This window comes from Crassostrea angulata, chromosome 6, assembly GCF_025612915.1.
Source record: "Crassostrea angulata isolate pt1a10 chromosome 6, ASM2561291v2, whole genome shotgun sequence".
Taxonomy (NCBI): Eukaryota; Metazoa; Mollusca; class Bivalvia; order Ostreida; family Ostreidae; genus Magallana; species Magallana angulata.
The window spans coordinates 46,932,626-46,954,681 of NC_069116.1; the positions used below are offsets into that span (position 1 = coordinate 46,932,626).

The 22,056-nt window shown below is 32.2% G+C and overlaps 3 protein-coding genes across 4 annotated transcripts; 2 read left to right on the plus strand and 1 right to left on the minus strand.

The window, feature by feature from the left end:
* Positions 1-911: 911 nt before the first annotated feature.
* Positions 912-13,996, plus strand: LOC128186901 (uncharacterized; the record flags this gene model as incomplete). The annotated part of the gene is made up of 5 exons (XM_052856865.1): positions 912-1,069; positions 2,029-2,072; positions 4,081-4,227; positions 12,753-12,794; positions 13,111-13,996. Coding segments are annotated over 5 exons (729 nt in total), but the record flags the coding sequence as incomplete, so codon positions are not given.
* Positions 13,997-15,397: 1,401 nt separating this feature from the next.
* Positions 15,398-17,488, plus strand: LOC128189492 (uncharacterized). Of its 2 annotated transcripts, XM_052861121.1 has the most exons (5): positions 15,398-15,485; positions 15,662-15,758; positions 15,853-15,896; positions 16,313-16,444; positions 17,169-17,488. In XM_052861121.1, the coding sequence occupies exons 1-5, from the start codon at positions 15,449-15,451 to the stop codon at positions 17,486-17,488; spliced, it is 630 nt and encodes a 209-aa protein (XP_052717081.1). In that variant the 5' UTR covers positions 15,398-15,448. The 2 variants fall into 2 exon arrangements, with proteins under 2 accessions (XP_052717081.1, XP_052717083.1); XM_052861123.1 differs by lacking the exon at positions 16,313-16,444.
* Positions 17,489-19,427: 1,939 nt separating this feature from the next.
* LOC128189491 (G-protein coupled receptor 157-like) lies at positions 19,428-22,056 on the minus strand. The gene is made up of 3 exons (XM_052861120.1): positions 21,624-22,056; positions 19,864-20,081; positions 19,428-19,775 (listed from the first exon to the last, which is right to left on the minus strand). Exons 1-3 carry the CDS (start codon positions 22,051-22,053, stop codon positions 19,455-19,457), a joined length of 969 nt encoding a protein of 322 aa, XP_052717080.1. The 5' UTR covers positions 22,054-22,056; the 3' UTR covers positions 19,428-19,454.

A 22,056-nucleotide genomic window follows, 5' to 3' on the forward strand; every position in this document is an offset into this window, starting at 1 on the left:
CTAGGGGAAAAGGCACTATATAAAACCGGTCTGCAAGGGATGCTTACTCCTCCTAGGCACCTGATCCCACCTCTATCGTTTTGGAGGCCCGTGTCGCTCTGTTTTAAATTCGTATTTTGCTTTATAGATTTTTGAGATGGTTTACAGTTTGTTATTGTCATTTTTCATTAGGTGGATTTAACTACTGTAGCTGAATACAAGTTAAAGAGGAAACATGAATTGCGTTAGGAACCTTGGACTTCAGAATATCTCTATAATGCAATATATTGAAAACAGATAATTTTCTGAAGCTTGACAAGAAACATTTTAAATGAAGGCTTGATAGTGGTAACCATTTAAGGTTACATTTACAGTGTATTTTTTTAAAGGAGGCGCTCCGTATAAAGATATATGAAAGTGTTTGAATTTTAAAGCTACATGTAGATATTTTTGGATTGTTTCCAACCATGTAATGATTTTTAGCCCATTTTTTTTTCAAATTTTAAGGCAGATCTGATGGGTATTTATTTTACCATTCAGCCACCTTAAACAACCACTTTCTTTACTCCCTGTGTAATATTCATTTTGGATTTTTAAAAAAAATGTTATCATTTACCACAATGCAAAGTAATGATTTTATTGAATGCAATATTTTTTTATTTATATATATTTGAAAATAATTTTTATAAGTTGTATATGCAGCCAGTTGTTACGGAAAAAATAAAAGAGTACTAATTTCTCCTCACTCTAAATCTAATTCTGACCAGTATAGAATCTGCAAAATTAGATTTCTTCGTAAAGATGAACCAGAATAGAAAATGTGATGGAAATTAACATGAGATATTACGGGGTGTGTTTAACAATACACATATAGTTAAACATGCTAATTATATAATAGTCTTATTTCCTTGTAAACCATATGTATTTTTTTCATAATATTTTACGATACATGGGGAAAGTTTATAAATTTCTTATTGCTGCCTTGTATTGGAATGAAGAGGTATTTCTGGTTAGTGTGTTTTGCGCTTGAATTGAGTAATGTAACCAGCCAAGGATGCTGCGGAGGAAACAACACAGAAGGAATTTGTAGGTGGGTATTTGGAGAGAAAAAAATACGATAAACCTTCATTACACTGTGTTTCACTCAATCTAATTAAAATTAGACTTGTAATCCGTAGAGGAGCGGAATTACAAGTCTAATTTTAATTAGTTTGTGTTTCACTTAAAGCTATACACTCTATAATTTGCGTCAATTTTGAATGACAGTGAAAACGCATCTGTTTGTCTACTTATAAAAGTTATCCTAAATCTGTAAATTACAAGGGTGAATTCCATCTCGTTATAAAGATATAGATTTTTAATTGTTTATTTTCCTGCCAGGAAAATATACCTTTTCATGAATATTGATGAAGGAAGAGCAAACCGACCTCATTGCGCATGTCCGCGGAGAACTAGGTGGTCGTTATTGTTTGCCTAATTAAATATCCAACTTGATTTTTAATATGCTTAACAGTTGTTAATTTGAAATACATACATGTATAATGAGTAAAATACGCTTGCCATTCACGATACCCTTACTTCTGCATTAACACTTATAGGATCTATAAATAGCACATTGGGGAAAAACACAGGTCTACGTCATTTTTTTAAAGGAAGTATTCATATCTACTCACAGGCTTGTATTTTTTTCTTTTGTTTGTACTCGTATATCGGACAAATTTATGCTTTACTGAAAATATCCTTTCCTTTGTGAAACTATCACAATTATGAAGATGTTGACCCTTCACCAGTTTTGGTATGATAGGCTAAATTTAGCTGTCGATATCACGTGATAGATTGATATTCACGAGGAGGCATTACTTTCCTGGCAGGAAAATAAATATTTTTTATTGTTTAATATTTGATATATTTGTTATGTGATCGAATTGAGCATTATAATTAACAGAATAAAGGTAACTTTTATTAGTAATCAAACACATACATTTTCCCCTTTATTCAAAATTGACGCAAATTATAGCGTGTATAGCTTTAACCTTTTTTTACTTTCAGTAAATGCTGTTCGAGCTTTCAGTTGACGAATGGAAAGTGCGAAGGTACAAGTAAGAGCTAAGTCAATAGAGCTTGCATAAAGTAAACCTGTATACCTATGCTAATATTTTAATCCAAATAGTAAATAAGCAAAAAGCGTGTTTATACTTGTTCATTATCTGGATAGTCTATTACTTACATGTACTATGCCCATACTTTTAGAATAAAAAACAAAAAGAATATTGCTGTCCCGTTTTTTCCGACGTCGTGCGTCGTGTATTGACATTTGAACAGTGTACTAGCTTAAAAGTAGGAGTAAACTTTTGTGACACGGGTTCAACACTAGTGTCGTGAAATACATGTTTTATTGACAACTCTGGCAACCCGAGTCACTCGTGTCGTTCAATCAATCTCGCCCATATAAACAAGCTCTAACATTCAATGCTTGACAGCCCGTTGTCCGTACTGCCCGTAAATTATTTATTTTACGTATCTTCACTTTAAAATATTCACAACATGAAGACAGAAAATATGTCGACATGATTAACCGATTCTACCATGCAATTATACACTGTATATCTCAAACATAAACAACTCCTAAAGAATCATTTAGCATCAGAGCCGGTGTACTGAAGAATTTTGACCCACATTAAAAATTGAACAGGGTGTCATATTTCAATGTTAAATATTGATCCGGGGTTGCTTTTCCAACGTTGGAAACTGAGACCAAAGTCTTTAAATATACCCGTGGTCATTATCAATAGCTCATTTTTTTTTTTTACCAATCTCTGATTCCTTTTTGGGCCATCTCAAAATCTCAAAAAGAGGTTCAATATACTAAAGGAATATGTAGGAGATTGCCAATTTTCGCACTTCGAAGCAGATTAAAGAAGTACTACGATAACGATTTTCCTCCAATTGTAATATGTGATTGATGATTAATAATATTGTATAAATCACGAATTCTCTCGTCTAGTTTTAGTGGGGCCATTAAAAAATATTAAACTGCACCAAATTTTGCTCTATATCTTGACTTAATAGTACATGTATTTCGTGTAACCATGTAAAAAAACCCCAACAAAACAAAACATCTTTCTTACTAAAGATATTGGTAGCTCACCTGAGCCGAAAGCTCGGGAACGTTAAAAAAAATTGTGTCCATTGTCTGTCGTCATCGTTGTTAACTTTTTTCATTTTCATCTTCTTCTCAAACATTACTTGCCCAATTTCATCCAAACTTGGCACATTGCATTATTGGGTGAAAGACATTCAAGTTTCTTCAAATAAAGGCCACGTCCTCATGAACCTCCTAAAAGGGTAGATAATTTTGAATTTTTAAAAATATGTTTGTATTTGTCAAACATTTTCTCTAAACCAATTTGGCCAGAAAAACTGAACCTCAGCATCCTCAGGTAGTGTAGATTTAAGTTTGTTCAAATCCCGGGGGGGGGGGGGGGAGCTACATTGGGAAGGGGGGGGGTCTAATCTTTACAGTGGAATATATTGAATTTGGAAAAAAATCTTCTCTAAAGCCATTCGGCCATTAAAGCTGTAACTTGAGTGAAAGCATCCTCAAGAAGTGAAAATTCAACTTTGATCTAATTATCATTCTAGTGGGTAGGCTTAGGCAACACGGGGGTCAAATTTTTACGTAGGTATGTTTCGAGAAAGTTTTTAAAAGTCTAGATATTTTGTATTTGATACTCTAAAATTGCTCAGAAGAGAGATGTGGACCCTCGTTCTCTCCTTTTAGATGTAATTTTCACAAACCAAAGCAAGTATATACGCTTAAAATTCATTATAATTTTAAAAAAGTTACATATATGAAGGATTAATCTGATGATTTATTATTTATAGAATAATTTCAAGAACACTTGATTAGGGACCGAATTAAACTACTTTGTAAAAAGGTGTAAGCCTAATAGTGGCTTCTATAGAGATATAAGAAGTGTTCTTTAGAGGCAAGCGCTTATATTCGAGTATTTCATTAATGACAACATTTGTTTTTTCAAAGTTATCAAATCTTATGTTATATACCTGTTGTGTAACAAAATGATAATTAATTCTACACAGAGTGTCCGCAGGGGTTTTATAGTGCGAATTGCAGCAAAGCGTGCGATTATCCATATTATGGAAAGCGATGCAGTTCCTCCTGCAATAATTACCCAAACAACTGTTCTGAGGCTTACTGCAATTCTACCCACGGATGCCAAAATAATAGTAAGAGTCTATCTAAAAAGTGTACTTATACCATTAAAGGTGTAAACAACAACCTCGAATAAATGAATACTTAGCTTTACCATGTCAAATATATATCAGTGTTCATCTAGATATGCATGTTTAACAACATGAGCAGCTAAACAACAAATCGATACTGAACACTGAAGATTTTTTTCTTCGAAATTTCCACACACAAAGCACATATGTACTACACTATTGATGTATTGATCATTTGGTAAACGATTTTAAAATCTTTATTTGTATTATGTGGTCATCTCTAAAGCACGTTGGGCGCCATTGTGACGGTGTTTTCCATCATATGAACAGAATATAAATAACCATTGATGAAGGTTCACAAAAGTTTTTCATTGCAGATGATTTACGCATAGTAATATAAAGTAAAGGTGACCTTAATTGAAAATGAAACACTCGTACAATTCATTTACACAATATTAATTATTAAGTTGCAGTTATTTAAATAAATATGGACATATCCCTTACCAGAACTAATCCATAGGTTCCGTAAGGAATTTCTGAGGAATGCTACCTTAGTGGAGATCATACATCTATGACGTGTTATCGTAGGAAATTAATAGAAATATTTATAAAATTGCATTTATACTAACATTCACACATGCGTACTTAGCTACCGCACCCCTCACATACGGGTTCTACAACTCTATTACACCCCAAAGGGACAGCAATACCTGACCACACGAATACAACTCAAACTGGACAATCACGTGACACCAAAGACACCACTCAACCAATACAAATCAATACACGCATGAATGAAAATGATGAATGAATGAATGAAATCCTACTGCTATACTACATGTACTATTAAATAAAAACATGTACATGTAATTGTCACCCCGTGACATTCTCCCCTGCTTTAATAAAATGTCTCCTGATATTTCATTGGGATACTTTTTAATATTAACTATTTCTTAATTACATATAACTAAGTACTATCAACACATAACAATACTTAAGTAATCTTAAAATATAAATGAAAAATATATATTATAATACATGTAATATTGGTAATTAGTTCTAGCAAATTCTCACTATAATTACCATGCATTATTTACACAATAAATAGAATCATAAATACATTTCTTATAAGCATAAAGCATAAACCACTTATAAAAAAACACAAATTTATACAGACCATAAAACAACAGAAAATATCTGATTTAGGGTTTTTGTTCTGTTTTGTTTGCTTTTGATGAATTACTGAACACTAGAAAGAATGCTTGATAAAATATTCAGAACCAAGATATGGGCAGCGGAAAGGGCATAAAATACATTTTTACAAAATCAACGAAAAAATATATTCAGTAATCTAAAATTATAATATTATCAATGACCATAAGTGCAAAACCAACAGTCTTCTTTGCAAAATAAATGTACATAAAATCAACCAAAGATATCTAAATACAAATCAAACACAAAAAGTAAAACCAACAGACATAAATGTAAAACGAACATACATCAACATGAAACAAGCGGACGCACAAATAAACGCCAGATGGCGTTTTTTGGGAAGCAATATACGTCATCTTATTGGAATCCGGGATGGTTCGCACCTATTCTGTTTCGCCCTGAGATGTTTTGCACCTGCCTCGGAGCGAAACATCTCACTGTATTTAGATATTTTTCTCGTATTATCATTTCTCTGAAATTAATTATTACCTATACAAGAATTGAAATATGTTTTTAAAAAACCTATTGAAACAGTGCTTCTATTAATGCATGCACCGCCAAGAGAGCGTTCTTGCTTGATTAGGATTTTTATTTACTAATTTTATGAAGCCATGCCGTTTTATAAGGTTCAGAACAAGAGGTGTGGACTGTGTTGTAATAACATCTATAGCCTGTCATTCACTTGAGAATTACCTGTATTTTTATAATGAAAAATTCGGGAATGTAAATTACAAATGTATTATATTATATTGTTACCATAGCTTTGTTTTGGGAATCATTTAATTACAAAAATTATCTGCTTGAACTTTACATTACCCACCCACCCCTCCCCTGTTTTCACTATTTAAACTACGCCTATTACCAGTCTTATTCTTATGGCAAAAGTCAAACTCGTTAAATTTTTATTTCTATCCGACTTTTTTTTCCTATAAATTGTTTATTTATCGGATGGCAATAAATACAAAATTTACAAAGATGTCAAGTTGTAAAGTTTGCATTACTTCCACTCAGTAAAATTAAAGTGATACGAAATGCAACAAATGACTGACACATTTTACGTGAATAGAGGCGTGAAAATTTGGTTTGCAATAATTATCTATATAGATCGATGTGCCTTAGCCTGACGGAAACGGAAAGTCATAAAATAAACATTTTGTTTAAATTGTTATCATCAAAATAGTCCTTTAAGGCATGGTAGTATTCATGTCGATAAGCTTAAAGTATTCTGATACATGCACTTAATTTTAATTCACAATGTACATTGTACTAGCATTTTAAAAATGTTTTTTCAGATTTTTTTTTATATCATCATGTTTATGGGTAACAATTAAATGACTTTTTTTTAAAAATAAGACTGTACAATAATTGATAATGCACATGTTTTCATCCGAATATGAAATTTGGAACAAATGTACGAGTATAAACAGGTCATTAAAATATTATTTATCATTTTGAATAAATCATAATAAATATGTGGGAATGGAAATAATATTTAACCCTACTTTTGCTATAAGAATAAGACTGGTAAAAATCGTAGTTAAATAGTGGATGCAGTTGGGTAATGTAAAGTTCAAGCAGATACCGGTACTCTATCTAATTAAACGATCCCCAAAATAGATCTATGCTAAATATATACATGTATACATTTCTAATTACATCAACACTCCATTACATTACATTATAATACAGTCAGATGTTTTGCTCCGAGGCAGGTGCGAAACATAGAGGTGGGAAACATCTCAGGGCGAAACAGAATAGGTGCAAACCATCCCGGATTCCAATAATCGATGACGCTTATTGCTTCCCAAAAAACGCCATCTGGCGTTTATTTGTGCGTCCGCTTGTTTCATGTTAATGTATGTTCGTTTTACATTTATGTCTGTTGGTTTTACTTTTTGTGTTTGATTTGTATTTAGATATCTTTGGTTGATTTTATGTACATTTATTTTGCAAAGAAGACTGTTGGTTTTGCACTTATGGTCATTGATAATATTATTTTAGATTGCTAAATTTAGTTTATCGTTGATTTTGTAAAAATGTATTTTTTGCCCTTTCCGCTGCCCATACCAAGATTTTGATAAAAAATCTATTAAGATGGATTCTTTTTTTTCTTCCTCATGGTGATTGACAGTTAAAGGGTAAGAATATATATATTGCAGTACATTTTTTTCAAGATTCTTTAATATTCCAAATTATTATCCTACATATATTTTTCGAATATTCGATATTTGGCCTACAGTAAAACAATTTATTCAAAATGAAAATGGCTTTATATGGGGCCCAACACAAATAATTAAGGTCTTCCGTTTCCAACGGAAGACCTTATTGTTTTTCTTAGGTTTCTTTTTCCCTATTATTATTATTAAGGTCTTCCGTTTCCAACGGAAGACCTTATTGTTTTTCTTAGGTTTCTTTTTCCCTATTATTATTATTATTTTTTTTTTCTTACCGATTTTGTGCACGCGTTTTCTCGGAAACGGCTCAACTGATTTACATCAAATTTTCAGTTCTGATAGGTATTGATCTGAACCTTGTTGGAAATTTTTTTTGTTTATGACGTCACTTCCTGTCTTGAGATATCATGGATTTATCGGTTTTTATAGGGGTATTTTGTCACGAGAACTCCTCTTTTACCATTTAAGATATGATGTTGAACTTTTCAGGGCTGATAGACGAAAGACTGAAATAGTGTCTAATGGTCATTAATCATCTTTATCTCAAAGAGCGCCGAAGCTCGCCCGAGCTTGAAAATTAGGATAAAAAAGGCGTCGTGATTTTTCTTGGTTTTCTTTGAATATCTCTTTTCATGAAAACATTTTGTTATAACATATAGAACAAAAAAACTTAAATAAATCAAGAGCTTTCATTTGAGATCATGAAAAAGGGGCTGGCCCTTCAAATAAGGGGCTGAGGGGGCTCTAAAGTATTTTAATGATAACTTTTTACCGTGAAATATTTTGTGATGCGTTATAGAAGCAATTATGTTTATTCGTAGGTTATTTACCTATACATGGCAATCATTTACTTCTATGTTACGTAATTAGGGATTTTAAGGGGCCAGAAGTCCAAAACTTTGATGCTCAATATCTCAAAATGAAGAAACATTTGGATAAGCAATATTTGACAAAAGATGCTCAAAATATAGAGCTTAACAACCTGAAACCATAATTTCCTTGTTATGCGGTCCCTAAAAGGAGTTACGGGGTCGGCCCCTAAAACGACCCTCTCAAGATATCTCGAGAACGGTACATAATTTGTAAACACTTTTTGAACAAAATGTGTTTGAATTGACTAAAGCTTTCATTTGAAATCAAGAAAAAGGGGCTGGCCCTTCAAATTAGGGGCTGAGGGAGCTCTGAAGTCTTTTAATGATAACCTTTTACCGTGAAATATTTGGTGATGCGTTATTGAAGCAATTATGTTTATGCTAACATTATTTACCTAGACATGGCAATCATTTACTCCTATGTTACGTAATTAGGGATTTTAAGGGGCCAGAAGTCCAAAACTTTGATGCTCAATATCTCAAAATGAAGAAACATTTGTATAAGCAATATGGAACAAAAGATGCTCAAAATATTGAGCTTAACAATCTGAAACCATAATTTCCTTGTTGTGTGGTCCCTAAAAGGAGTTGCAGGGTCGGCCCCTAAAACGACCCTTTCCAGATATCTCGAGAACGGTACATAATTTGTAAACACTTTTTGAACAAAAAGTGTTTGAATTGACAAGGGCTTTCATTTGAGATCAAGAAAAAGGGGCTGGCCCTTCAAATAAGGGGCTGAGGGGGCTCTAAAGTCTTTTAATGATAACGTTTTACCGTGAAATATTTTGTGATGCGTTATTGAAGCAATTATGTTCATTCTAAAGTTATTTACCTAGACATGGCAATCATTTACTCCTATATTACGTAATTAGGGATTTTAAGGAGCAGGAGGTCCAAAGCTTGGATGCTCAATATCTCAAAATGAAGAAACATTTGTATAAGCAATATTGAACAAAAGATGCTCAAAATATTAAGCTTAACAATCTGAAACCATAATTTCCTTGTTGTGTGGTCCCTAAAAGTAGTTACAGGGTCGGCCCCTAAAACGACCCTCTTAAGATATCTCGAGAACGGTACAAAATTTGTAAACACTTTTTGAACAAAAAGTGTTTGAATTAACAAGGGCTTTCATTTGAGATCAAGAAAAGGGGGCTGGCCCTTCAAATAAGGGGCTGAGGGGGCTGAGGGGGCTCTAAAGTTTTTTAATGATTACTTTTTACTGTTAAATATTTTGTGATACGTTATAGAAGCAATCACGTTCATTCTAAGGTTATTTACCTATACATGGCAATCATTTACTCTTATGTTACGTAATTAGGGATTTTAAGGAGCCAGAAGACTAAAACTTTAATGCTCAATATCTCAATATGAAAGGACAACTTTGGAAAGCAATATTGAACAAAAGATGCTCAAAATATTGAGCTTAACAATGTACAACCATATATTGTTTGTTATCTGGATCCTTAAAGGAGTTTTAGGACCGGATATCAAAACGATTTTCCCCATATATCACAAAAACAGTAACCAATTTCTAAACACTTATTAGTGGTACACAAAAATACCTTTTGACTAAAATGAATGACAAGGAGCTGATCCCTCAAATAAGGGACACCAAAGGGATAGACAGTTGTACACCCAATACTCATAGATCCCGCCTCCTTTTCCGGATACGTTTCGTTGACGAAGATCAAGAGTATGGTCATTCCATATTCTAAAAATCGGACGGAAGACCCCTTCGTTGCTCGCAACGAGATCGTGTCTAGTTATTATTAATTTTTTTCTTACCGATTTTGTGCACGCGATATCTCAGAAACGGCTGAACTGATTTACGTCAAATTTTCAGTTCTGATAGGTAATGATCTGAACCTTGTTGGAAATTTTTTTTGTTGATGACGTCACTTCCTGTCTTGAGATATCGTGGATTTAACTGTTTTTATAGGGGTATTTTGTGCGGAGAACTCCTCTTTTATCATTTAAGATATGATGTTGAACTTTTCAGGGCTGATAGACGAAAGATTGAAATAGTGTCTATTGGTAATTAATCATCTATATCTCAAAGAGCGCCGAAGCTCGCCCGAGCTTGAAAATTAAGATTAAAAAGGCGTCGTGATTTTTCTTGGTTTTCTTTTAATATCTCTTTTCTCGAAAGCATTTTGTTAAAACAAGTAGAACAAAAAAACTTAATTAAATCAAGAGCTTTCATTTGAGATCAAGAAAAAGGGGCTGACCCTTCAAATTAGGGGCTGAGGGGGCTCTAAAGTCTTTTAATGATAACTTTTTACCGTGAAATATTTTGTGATGCGTTGTAGAAGCAATTATGTTTATTCTTAGGTCATTAACCTAAACATGGCAATCATTTACTCCTATGTTACGTAATTAGGGATTTTAAGGGACCAGAAGTCCAAAACTTTGATGCTCAATATCTCAAAATGGAGAAAAACTTTGGAAAGCAATATTGAACAAAAGATGCTCAAAATATTAAGCTTAACAATCTGAAACCATAATTTTCTTGTTATGCGGTCCCTTAAAGGAGTTACAGGGTCGGCCCCTAAAACGACCCTCTCCAGATATCTCGAGAACGGTACAAAATTTGTAAACACTTTTTGAACAAAATGTGTTTGAATTGACAAGAGCTTTCATTTGAAATCATGAAAAAGGGGCTGGCCCTTCAAATTAGGGGCTGAGGGGGCTCTAAAGTCTTTTAATGATAACTTTTTACCGTGAAATATTTTGTGATGCGTTATAGAAGCAATTATGTTTATTCTTAGGTCATTAATCTAATCATGGCAATCATTTACTTCTATGTTACGTAATTAGGAATTTTAAGGGGCCAGAAGTCAAAAACTTTGATGCTCAATATCTCAAAATGAAGAAACATTTGGATAAGCAATATTGAACAAAAGATGCTCAAAATATTGAGCTTAACAATAATCAACTATAATTTCTTTGTTATGCGGTCCCTAAAAGGAGTTACATGGTCGGCCCCTAACACGACCCTCCCAAGATATCTCGAGAACGTACAACATTTGTAATTACTTGTTGAACAAAAAGTGTTTGAATTGACAAGAGCTTTCATTTGAAATCATGAAAAAGGGGCTGGCCCTTCTAATAAGGGGCTGAGGGGGCTCTAAAGTCTTTTAATGATAACTTTTTACTGTTAAATATTTTTTGATACGTTATAGAAGCAATTATGTTCATTCTAATGTTATGTACATGTACATGGCAATCATATACTCTTATGTTACATAATTAGGGATTTTAAGGGGCCAGAAGTCTAAAGCTTTGATGCTCAATATCTCAAAATGGAGGAAAACTTTGGAAAGCAATATTGAACAAAAGATGCTCAAACTATTGAGCTTAACAATGTACAACCATATATTGTTTTTATCTGGACCCTAACAGGAGTTTTAGGACCGGATATCAAAACGATTTTTCCCAGATATCTCAAAAACGGTAACCAATTTCTAAATACTTATTAGTGGTACACAAAAATACCTTTTGACTAAAATGAATGAAAAGGAGCTGATCCCTCAAATAAGGGACACCAAAGGGATAAATAGTCTTTCACCCATTACTCATAGATCCCGCCTCCTTTTCCGGATACGTTTCGTTGATGAAGGTCAAGAGTAAGGTTATTCCATATTCTAAAAATCGGACGGAAGACCTCCTCGTTGCTCGCAACGAGATCGTGTCTAGTTGAATTTTATTTTCCAACTTGCGTGCAGAACTAAAATAATAAACATAGAAAATCTATCCTAATAGAAAGGCTTTTTGTCGGAAAACGATCTCTATTTAAACCAATTTTATTTGTAGTCCTTTTCAGGTAAACATACCTTTTTAATGTAATTATCATTAAATGAGTTCCTTTACTTTCTGGAGGTATAAATCCAAATGTTACTCATTTCAGATATCAATTACAAGCAAGTGACACACATTGTAATATAATACATGGAATCATTTGTGACGTTTAGCGGTTGTCACTATAAGAAAGTAGAATACTTTCATCCACTATGTTATATGTAGTTGTGAAGGATTAGACGATTTAGAACGATAAAATTCAAGTTTGGGAACACGGTTTAAAGTTTAGACAGATAATGACTCTCGACCTACATGAAATCTTATATAAATATATAAAATTTTAGCACTTTTATCATTTTATACATACATTGACATACATTAGAATATTACATGAAATAACAAATACACTATAGATATTTAATCTTTCAGTAAAAATAAGACAATTTATATACAGTTTACATATCGTTTGTAGATTTGGAATCACCGACGACTCATAAGCTGGAGGGAACAGCAGGTATAACCCAAGAATATCGACAGAAAATAAACAAAAACAACATTCCAATAAAAAGATTCAGGGGAATAATTTCTTTTCTTTCATGGAAAATAAAAATTAATCATATAAATTTGAATTGAAAAGAGGTTCATATATGCTATTATTAAGTATTTTAATTAATAAAAAAGATTGCAATTTTCTCTTAAGCAAAAATGTTCATTATATGCGTATTATCATTTTTTTTTTAATTTTCAAAAAATATTATTCACACTTGTATTTCAGTCACAAATTGTAAAATATTTTACACGTTGTATAGGGTGTATTTTTTTAATCTTAGGTACAAAAGATGTCATTAAGACACGAATGACATCAATGCATACAGAGAAATTCACAACAGCGGTCATTGAGACGGATTTTGTTTCCAAAGACGCGCTCTGGTTGGTCTCTATCGTGAAATTACTTGGATATACCCTGGGTATAAGCCTTCTTATCATTTTAGGACTAGTCTGTCTATTATTATGTAAGAGAAGACGAGAACTTAAAGCACTGGATATTTCACAACCAATTGAACGGGATTTCAGGCTGCTGAATTACTTTAGCAATCGCAATGTTGACCGTGTGGCAAGCAATATCAACAGCAGAAATAACATCAACAATTCTGAAGTGCTATTTTGAAATTTCCCGTGTAGGAAGAACAGACGACAGAAGTAGGAAGAAATTTGTTGGTAAATCAAGAAACGCATACGTTGATCAAGTATCACAAGAGACTGGTCGTCACAGTCCTGTAGAATTACCAGCGTATTTGGAAGTGTTGCCATGACAACATGCAGTTCCATACTTTTACACAGACAATGCACCAATAACGGCGGAAAGAGAACTATGATTATTGACGAGTTATTTTTACAAGATGAAACGTATATTCTTGCAAGACATTATAAGCGATATCTTCCCTTTCAAGACACATCTATACAAAATGTTAAAAGAAAAATCAAATTGATAAGAAGTATATATACATATATATAATACCCAAATATATTTAGAAAATGCATACACAACTATAATGGCAGAATAAGAGTAATAACCACGATAAATTTAGCGAAATCGTAACTCCCGTTTTAAATATTTCATGTTATGTAATAACACTCGTTTCTATATCAAACCCATAGTTTCTAGAAAATCATTTAACTCAACGGTGTTTAATAATTTACTTATTGGTTTCATACGCACATGTAAGATATACTTGCTTATAAATTTAATAAAATGAAGTTTTCAAAATATATTTAGTTCAAATGTTACCATAGCACAAGTACTATCATGTACTGTAACAATTCTTAATATTGATTCGCATGCTTTTACCATCAAAAAGCTATCTACTTTCTAAAGTATAATTTTTTATTTTAAGAATGCATAACATTTCTACACTATATGGTCCTCTTTGATACAATTTTAATCATGATTATCAAAAGGTTAAGAAAAAAAATAAGTTTCAATGAAACCGTTGATAAGCATAGTTTCGTATATACACAACACAATTGTCATATATATTCATATTGAAATAAATTATAAAACTTTTTAAGCATGCTTCGATTACAAAGAAATCGAAATTTCCAATTTTGGAATCTGCAGGTCAAAAATCCACTGATAATACGGCAAATACTGTTACATGCTTCCTCGTGGTTCTATTAGAACAGTTTCATGCACATGAAGGTTCCTGCTAAAATCTTTTAATTTCCGGGTGGTTTTTATTTCCTTCGAAAAATATTTCTAGTCTTGGCACTTATATTTGAGGTAGGTTTACTGCAGACAGTTGCATGCTAGAAAGGATTTGGTCATCATAAGGTTTTAAATTAGCCGTTGCATGATTATCTAAAAATAATAATATTATGTAATGAATAAGCTGCATTTCTGTTTTAATGCACTGCAATAAAAAGACAATGCAGTTTTATATTAGCAGTTGATCTGAAAATGTTTTATCGATCTTAAAATGTATTTAAAATGAGTTCATAAAATAAAAATGAAGAATTAAAAAAAAACTCGAGTAGGTTTCTTTCTTTTATTTGTGCATATTTTCATAACAATTGACAAAAGAATGTCTTGATTTCCAAATTTTTCTGAACTTTTCGTAAACTCAGTAAACTCAACGTACTTTATTTCATATAAAGTGATTTTTCTTATGCATATTTGTTAATTCAAATTTAAATAAGTTCATAAGCAATTAATACCTACTTGCGTAAAACAACATTTTAATCAATGCTTTCTCGTACTATTTTCTATATCAACAGTGAAATATATTTTGAATTAAAAGAGAAATTACCATATATTTTGTTCAACTTTAATGTTGATATGTCCGTACCCACCTTCAGCAATTTAGACACAAAAACATTGATTAAAATGTGTTAATCTGGAATCATTTTGATTACTTGAAATTATCGAAATATGAAATGAACTAAAGTTAAGTAACGATAAAAAATCTTTAATTTTTTTCTTAGTTTGCATTCGACGTGTCCAACATACATTTGAGATATAACGAGTCGGTTAAAGTATATTCCTGCCCTGGATAATATATACATTGTAGGAAGTTAGATAATCATGAAAGTTTTAGTGAAGTTTACTTCTGTAGTTTTAATTCAACATATGTATGATGCAGAATTAATCAGAGACCCGACAGACTACAAATGAACCTACCGTGCCAATATGCTACGTTTCCTAATGGTATGTATGTACTTTTTAATTTATTAATTTCGGATTTCTTGGTCTAATTAATTTATCGCCTAGAGTCTTTATGAAAAATCATCCTGATAATACAAGAGGTAAGTAATCAAGTAAGGATAACTATGATCATAGATAAATGCATATTGTACATTTTTAATATCTGATTTTCAACACAGGAATGAACAAGTACCTTTGGTTGACGGTCTTAATAGTCAGTGCGAGTGGCATGGAAACCGACTTCGGCTGCTGTGAGAAATCAAACGGATATTGTATGTAGGTACATTGAGAATTCAACTCTCGACAAAAAGAAGCTGATATTTGCGTCAATAATGATATACTTTATCAACCTTTTATACTATGCTTTCAGAGAATGTTGTGAAAACTACCATTTTTTGGACGAAATGTGTCAAGGTATATTAAACGTTTATAACTAAAAATGAATATATTTTACTTTTAAAATCAGTAAAAATTATCAAAAAAGTGTGTACTGTAAATCTGTAAAAAGTCAGTTCAGTAATAGTAAATTTATATCCATTTTAAGTGAATTTTGTCGTTTGATTTAAGTAAGAAAAGTTGTGAAAACTTTGTGATGAACTGTTCATGGTTGTAATATGATTTTTGCACGCACGCACTTCCATCATTCAAAATAGTCCCCTAAATACTATATTGAAGCACTTAATTTAAGTTAATTTTAGTAAATGGTACCATGAGACGGAATGCATCACATTAAAACAAATCAAAACAAAATCAAGAAAAGAACAACTCTACCCCTGAGTCTTGATATATACAACGGTAAATGATAATTCACTTTCAAGTCTTTTGTACAGTATGTCCTCTAGGCTTTCATGGTGTCAGGTGCCGGAAAGAATGTGGTTATCCTTGGTATGGAAAGCTGTGTAGCTCCATTTGCAACTGTTCCAAGGCTGAATGTCACTCCGCTCTCGGCTGTCTAAGCTATGGTACTTACGTGAATTTAGCACAGTCCCCCGACGTTATATATTTTTCTCAAAATATTACTTAAAAGGTTTTTCAAACATTGACTAAGGAAATATATCAGGTTTGCATAGCCGTCTATGAGATTGATCCGATATATTTCTGTAGCCAGTCAGTAACAAACCTTGTAAATGTTTTGTTTTCCTGGGGACTGAGAGATATTTATTCACCTCACCGTCTATGAGACCGATCAACCCAATTCATTTATGTATTAAGTCAGCAACAAACCTAACAAGCAATAATATACGGGATATATATTTTGTTATAAAAAATGTAACACTAGTTGCATTCGGTAATTTTGTACCAATATCTAAACAAGCAATAATTATAATACCGTATAATATCACACACAAAGACAGCAGCATCAATAAAAATAAAGCACAAGCTGTCGTTTCTTGGAATTTGGTATTCTTGAAAAACAGTGTTAAACATTTTATTTTTCAACTGTAAATTTAATTTAAATCTTAACACACACAACACCCATCCCCAATCCCCTAAAACCTAAATAAAAAAAGCAAAAACAAAACAAATCTGTAAAAAATTTAAACAATTTGATTTGTTCTATATTTAGAATGGGATAGTTTTTTTCTACAATGCATCATAGTATGTACACTTAAGTAATATTCAAATTCAACTTTTTTATATTGATATAATTCTTTTTAATGAATTATTTTTTTAAACAATTTTCAGATAAAGACACTATCGCATCGTCAACTTTCAACATGATTCCGTCCACAAGTTATAATGAAAAACAAGTCAATTCGCTTGTGACAACATCGGAGAGATCACACGTATCCACGGACTCTGAAAATACCTACAAAACAGCTAACACATCAAAGGAAACGGAACCACATTTAGGACACGAGCCCCATCTATTCCTTTTCGTGAAAATACTCGGGGTAGCCCTCGGGATTAGCGTGATAATCATACTTGGACTTATCTGTTTATTCTTATACAACAAAAGACAAAGAAATCTAATGAGTCTTCAGCAGCATCAGTTTTACTGGTAGTTCATGATAAAATGGGATGTTAAGTTCAAAAATACCTTTAAGGATTATTTTTCGATGATAAATGACGACGGAAAAACTGATAAATATATCAAGACAGTTCAAAAATTAAACTGAAAACAAATATTTTTTGAACAGACCCATTTAGATATAACTAATATGTAACTTATTCTTCTTAAATGAAGAAAAGAAAATGACAAAATATTCCTACAGTTTTATAATCAAAGATACCCTTTTGAAAATTATGAGCAAATGAAATGTGATAGGGTGTTTCATTTACTTGTGTCTCTTACTTTTTAAATACAAATTTAGAAGTTAACACGACATTTTTTAACTCCTAATTTTTGACTTTAGTTCCGTTACGATACTTTCTTTCGATGAAATTCTCCCAATCCATTTATTCGTTTAAATTTCAATAAGATTATGCGTATGCCTATTTGAGAATCATTATAATTTAAAATGATTAAAACAAGACGTAAATAGCAGTCATAGTTTTTAATCTCGCAGTTTTATTTTAAAAAAAAAGAAAGAAAATACTGAGTAATAAATTATCACAAACTACTGCTAAACTACCTCCTTAGTATTTACGGATTTATAAGCATATATTAAAGGATTGAATGATTATTTTTGGATATCGTCGGTGCTGTAACACGAGCGTGAACTTTGATTTTTGCTAGTGATGTTGCACTTTAATTGCGTTTAACGTGTGTGGCGTTATAATAAAACCGATCATTTAACCTTTCAGTACCCTGTGTGTGATGCGGTGCTATAACTGCAGTAGCTTTCCACCGATTTCACGCAAAAACTATGTGGAAAATCAGAATATAACAAATGTATTGTCTAATGACTAGTCACATTATATTTTCAATTAAAGAAATGATTCAGAATTCATTTGTTATATATTGATTCACTTCTGTGTTGTATGTGGGTAATGGGCGCTTTGTAAACCGAGAAACTGTTTATCAGAAAGCTTTAACGTATGAGCATACATTGTGATAGCTATTCATGCCTTTCTTTTGATTGAATTAATTTTCTATCATTTAATGTAAAGAAAATGTTAATTTGTCTGCATAAATTATACGGACGTGTACAAATTTTAAAAGTCATACGGATTTAAACATTTATTTGACAAGTCACATTGTTCCTTCCTGGTATAGATATGAAATCATGACCCATCATATTTAACGACTGAAAAAAAATAATGAAAACCAGCTCGAATTCATTATTCCCTAAATTCGAAAACGTAAAAAAAAAACTTTATCAAATGTATCTATACAGAATAAGTTCTTTTACTCCTTTTGACCATAAATTACAGGGTATTGATTATGTTACACGTTGATTTAGACATGTTAACCTATTGAGCCAATTGAAGAAAAGAGTTTTTGTGTTTAAATGCCAGTTGAAAGAAACCAATCAGAAAAACGAAGAATTGAGTGATAAAAAGATCTAGATTATAAATGATCTCCATACCTTTTCTTTTTAAATCATGATATTTCTTGTAAAATTTGAAAAACTAGTTACACATGAATATTACAAAAAAGCCAAATGAAGATCAAAATAAAATGAATATCATAATTAAAGATGAACGCATATAGTATGGAACAATTGAAATCGTGAAAGTTATTGCAAACGATCACAATTGTTCCTTTGTTTCTTTTAATCTCATTGATTTTAACCCAGGTAAAGACAACTTTGATTTCTCTTTATATACTTCCTTTGATGGACTACTGATTTCCCTTTATTTGAAATTTAAATCAATGAGATTAAAAGAAAAACGAGTAGATATCATGTTTATACTCTGTATCTTGGAACTAGTCATATTTATCACAATTCATATCATTCTGTTATATATTTTTCTTAAAATCAGGTATAATTCAGTTATGAAAATGTTTAAAAGAATAAAAATCATCCTTTACATAAATATTGATACACAATGTAGATAATTACTTTTGGAAAAAGCGGGAAACGGTTAATTGGACTTTCTTAAAATATACGGTAACAAAATAAGCCCTGCAAAGTTAACAAAGCCTTGAGCACTATCTCCCACGCTCTGAAAATACAACAAGACCTTATCAACCTTGTTGACAGTTGGCAAATACGGAGAACCATTATGACCAACAAAAATAAAGAACCGAATTGTTCCCCAGACGCGCGTGACGTACAGATATAAGAATATCCACAGTAAGCCAAATCTGTCGTCGATGGAAGAGTCTTCATTTCTAGAACATCCTGGTGGCGGAATAGCTTCATATGACTGTCGACCACTTGATAATGGTAGAAGTCTATTGTTCTGCAAGAATGTTATATAAAACATATAAATACATGTGATTTTTCTTCAACATAAGCCGAAAATTACAAAAGCGTAAAATGGGGTTTACCATTCTTAAACTATTCCATCGTTCGGCTTTCAGAAGCATATAAATGGCAAACGTGCCTATATACGCTAAAATCTCCCAAAATTTTCCTGCGAGAAACATCCAAAATATGGGACTCAGTGGAATGGTGTCACAATCTTTAATCCAACACCACGGGCCACTACTGGCAGAATAATCCTCTCCTAATACGCCGAGGGAGAGGGCAATTGTGGCTATCAGAACTGAAAAAAGTGTTCACACTAGTTCTATTATTTAAAAATTGACTTGCAAGTCCGAATGTGTTTTTGTATGTTTGTATAATTTTATCTTGATCAAATTGTATTTTTTTAAATGAATACATATGTATGAATTGATATGACTTACATGTATGACACCTTATACATGGCATACATGTAGTTGAGAGACTTGATAAAACATTTTAATTGAAGAGTTTCGATCGCATGTGTGTGTGTGTGTGTGTGTGTGTGGTTGGGTATAATAATTTAAGAAACTCAAATTTGAAAGTGTGTGCATGTGAAAGCAATTATAAAAGGCGATTAAGTTACATTAGTTTAGTATTTTCATCAGATTTGAAACATACATGATCTCGCTTTTAGAAAATATTAAATGATTGCTTATTAGAAGGCATAATATCTTCAAAATGTACAGAATAAATGATACCATTAATATTATCTTTTACCTTGCAAAAATCATACTGATTCTCTATTTTGATGAGAAATTACATAAATTATTTCCATCCATTGATTGTTTTATTGTGAATATGAACTATGAATATGAAAATGCAAAGGTTGTTACAGATTGTTATATGAATGAATTGTATGTCATCTATATCTGTATCAGCAGTAAACAACAAGACGGAGAAGCGGCTGCTATCAAAAATTCTACATATAAAAAGTTATATAAAAAAAATTGTATTTATGTAATTTGATGCAATAAAAGATGCTATTATTCTCAACCTGGTCTTTCTTGTTTGCTGGAGAACGGCAATGAAACCTTATCACTACTAGTAATTACTTTTAAACAAATTCATTTCAAGAAACATATTTCTAAAACAAATTGGTTCTACACAACAAATTCTTAAGAAATAGATTGACTGGCAATAAAACTCCTTGGTGAAGTCAAATGTTATCGTTATGCATAATTATGTCGCATGACGGTGAAGGGAATGAAATGCGGAAGTCTCTAACCGTGCACGTGAATATCAAAAAGTGTGTTATCTTTTTCATACATATCAGCAAAAAATCAATGTCATCGAGGAATTTATGCATGTTATAGTGGTAGTTCACAAACCTTTATGATAACCCTTTGAAGTCGTCACTTGATACTACTTAGTTATTTGAAAAATGATCCAAAGTACATGTACACTGTATGCGTATCGTTAAACACTTGTGAATTGCTTGCAAACAGTGACCATTTTTAAACCATAAAAATGGGAACGCTTCCGGTAAAATATAATTATTTATCAAAAACATTTTCATTTATCGTTCAAAGTAGTTCTCATTTCTCACAAACTGATTTTGTGCAATTTTGGAAGAATAGGGATTTGTGTTCTTATCTACCAAGAGTAGCCTGATTGAGCTTAAAATGCATATGAAGAAAAAAATCACAAAGCTGTGATTTTCTTAAAAGCATCATCGTATTCACAGCTGGCACACCACATTGATCATCTACATTTTATGCATTGTCAAGTTTTGTGCATGTAAGTTCATAATTTTGTTCTTGCACGTTTTGTTGAAAAATCATGATTTATTATCTAAACTTACGTGGAAATCCCCATCCTGCAAAGTGAGAAATAACCTGATTTCGTCGAGTCTCCAAATGAAAACTCCCACTACTTCGTTTATACAGAAAGTGGTTTAATGCCGCAAGGAAAGTCCACCAAAACGAGGCCAGACTAGCGGAAGTTGTCAAAAAGCTTTGACCAATGCAAACGTCGTCCGAATCGCAAGGAGAATAATGCTCAGTGATAGCAAGGTTTCTGATCACGCCAATAAAGTTACCAAAAGCATTAACAGCATCTGCGCATGAAAGGTAAAAAAGAAGACGAAAAGTGAAACACTTTTCTGGATCTTTGTAAAAACTTACAAAGATACCCACTGACCCTAGCACAGACAAGGCACTACTGGTTCCAGTCAATGCCAGAATGGGCCCAAACTCAACGGATTGGGTTGTACTATTTTGTAACAACTCCATTGG

Bases quoted from the DNA above. Each gene is read 5' to 3' on its own strand.
- LOC128189492 (XM_052861121.1), top strand. From the start codon at position 15,449: ATGAACCTACCGTGCCAATATGCTACGTTTCCTAATG. The intron at 15,486-15,661 runs GTATGTATGTAC...TTTTCAACACAG, and splicing joins ATATGCTACGTTTCCTAATG to GAATGAACAAGTACCTTTGG. The intron at 15,759-15,852 runs GTAGGTACATTG...CTATGCTTTCAG, and splicing joins AAATCAAACGGATATTGTAT to AGAATGTTGTGAAAACTACC.
- LOC128189491 (XM_052861120.1), bottom strand. From the start codon at position 22,053: ATGGAGTTGTTACAAAATAGTACAACCCAATCCGTTGAGTTTGGGCCC. The intron at 20,082-21,623 runs GTAAGTTTAGAT...CACTTTTTTCAG, and splicing joins TGCAGGATGGGGATTTCCAC to TTCTGATAGCCACAATTGCC. The intron at 19,776-19,863 runs GTAAACCCCATT...ACATTCTTGCAG, and splicing joins GATGGAATAGTTTAAGAATG to AACAATAGACTTCTACCATT.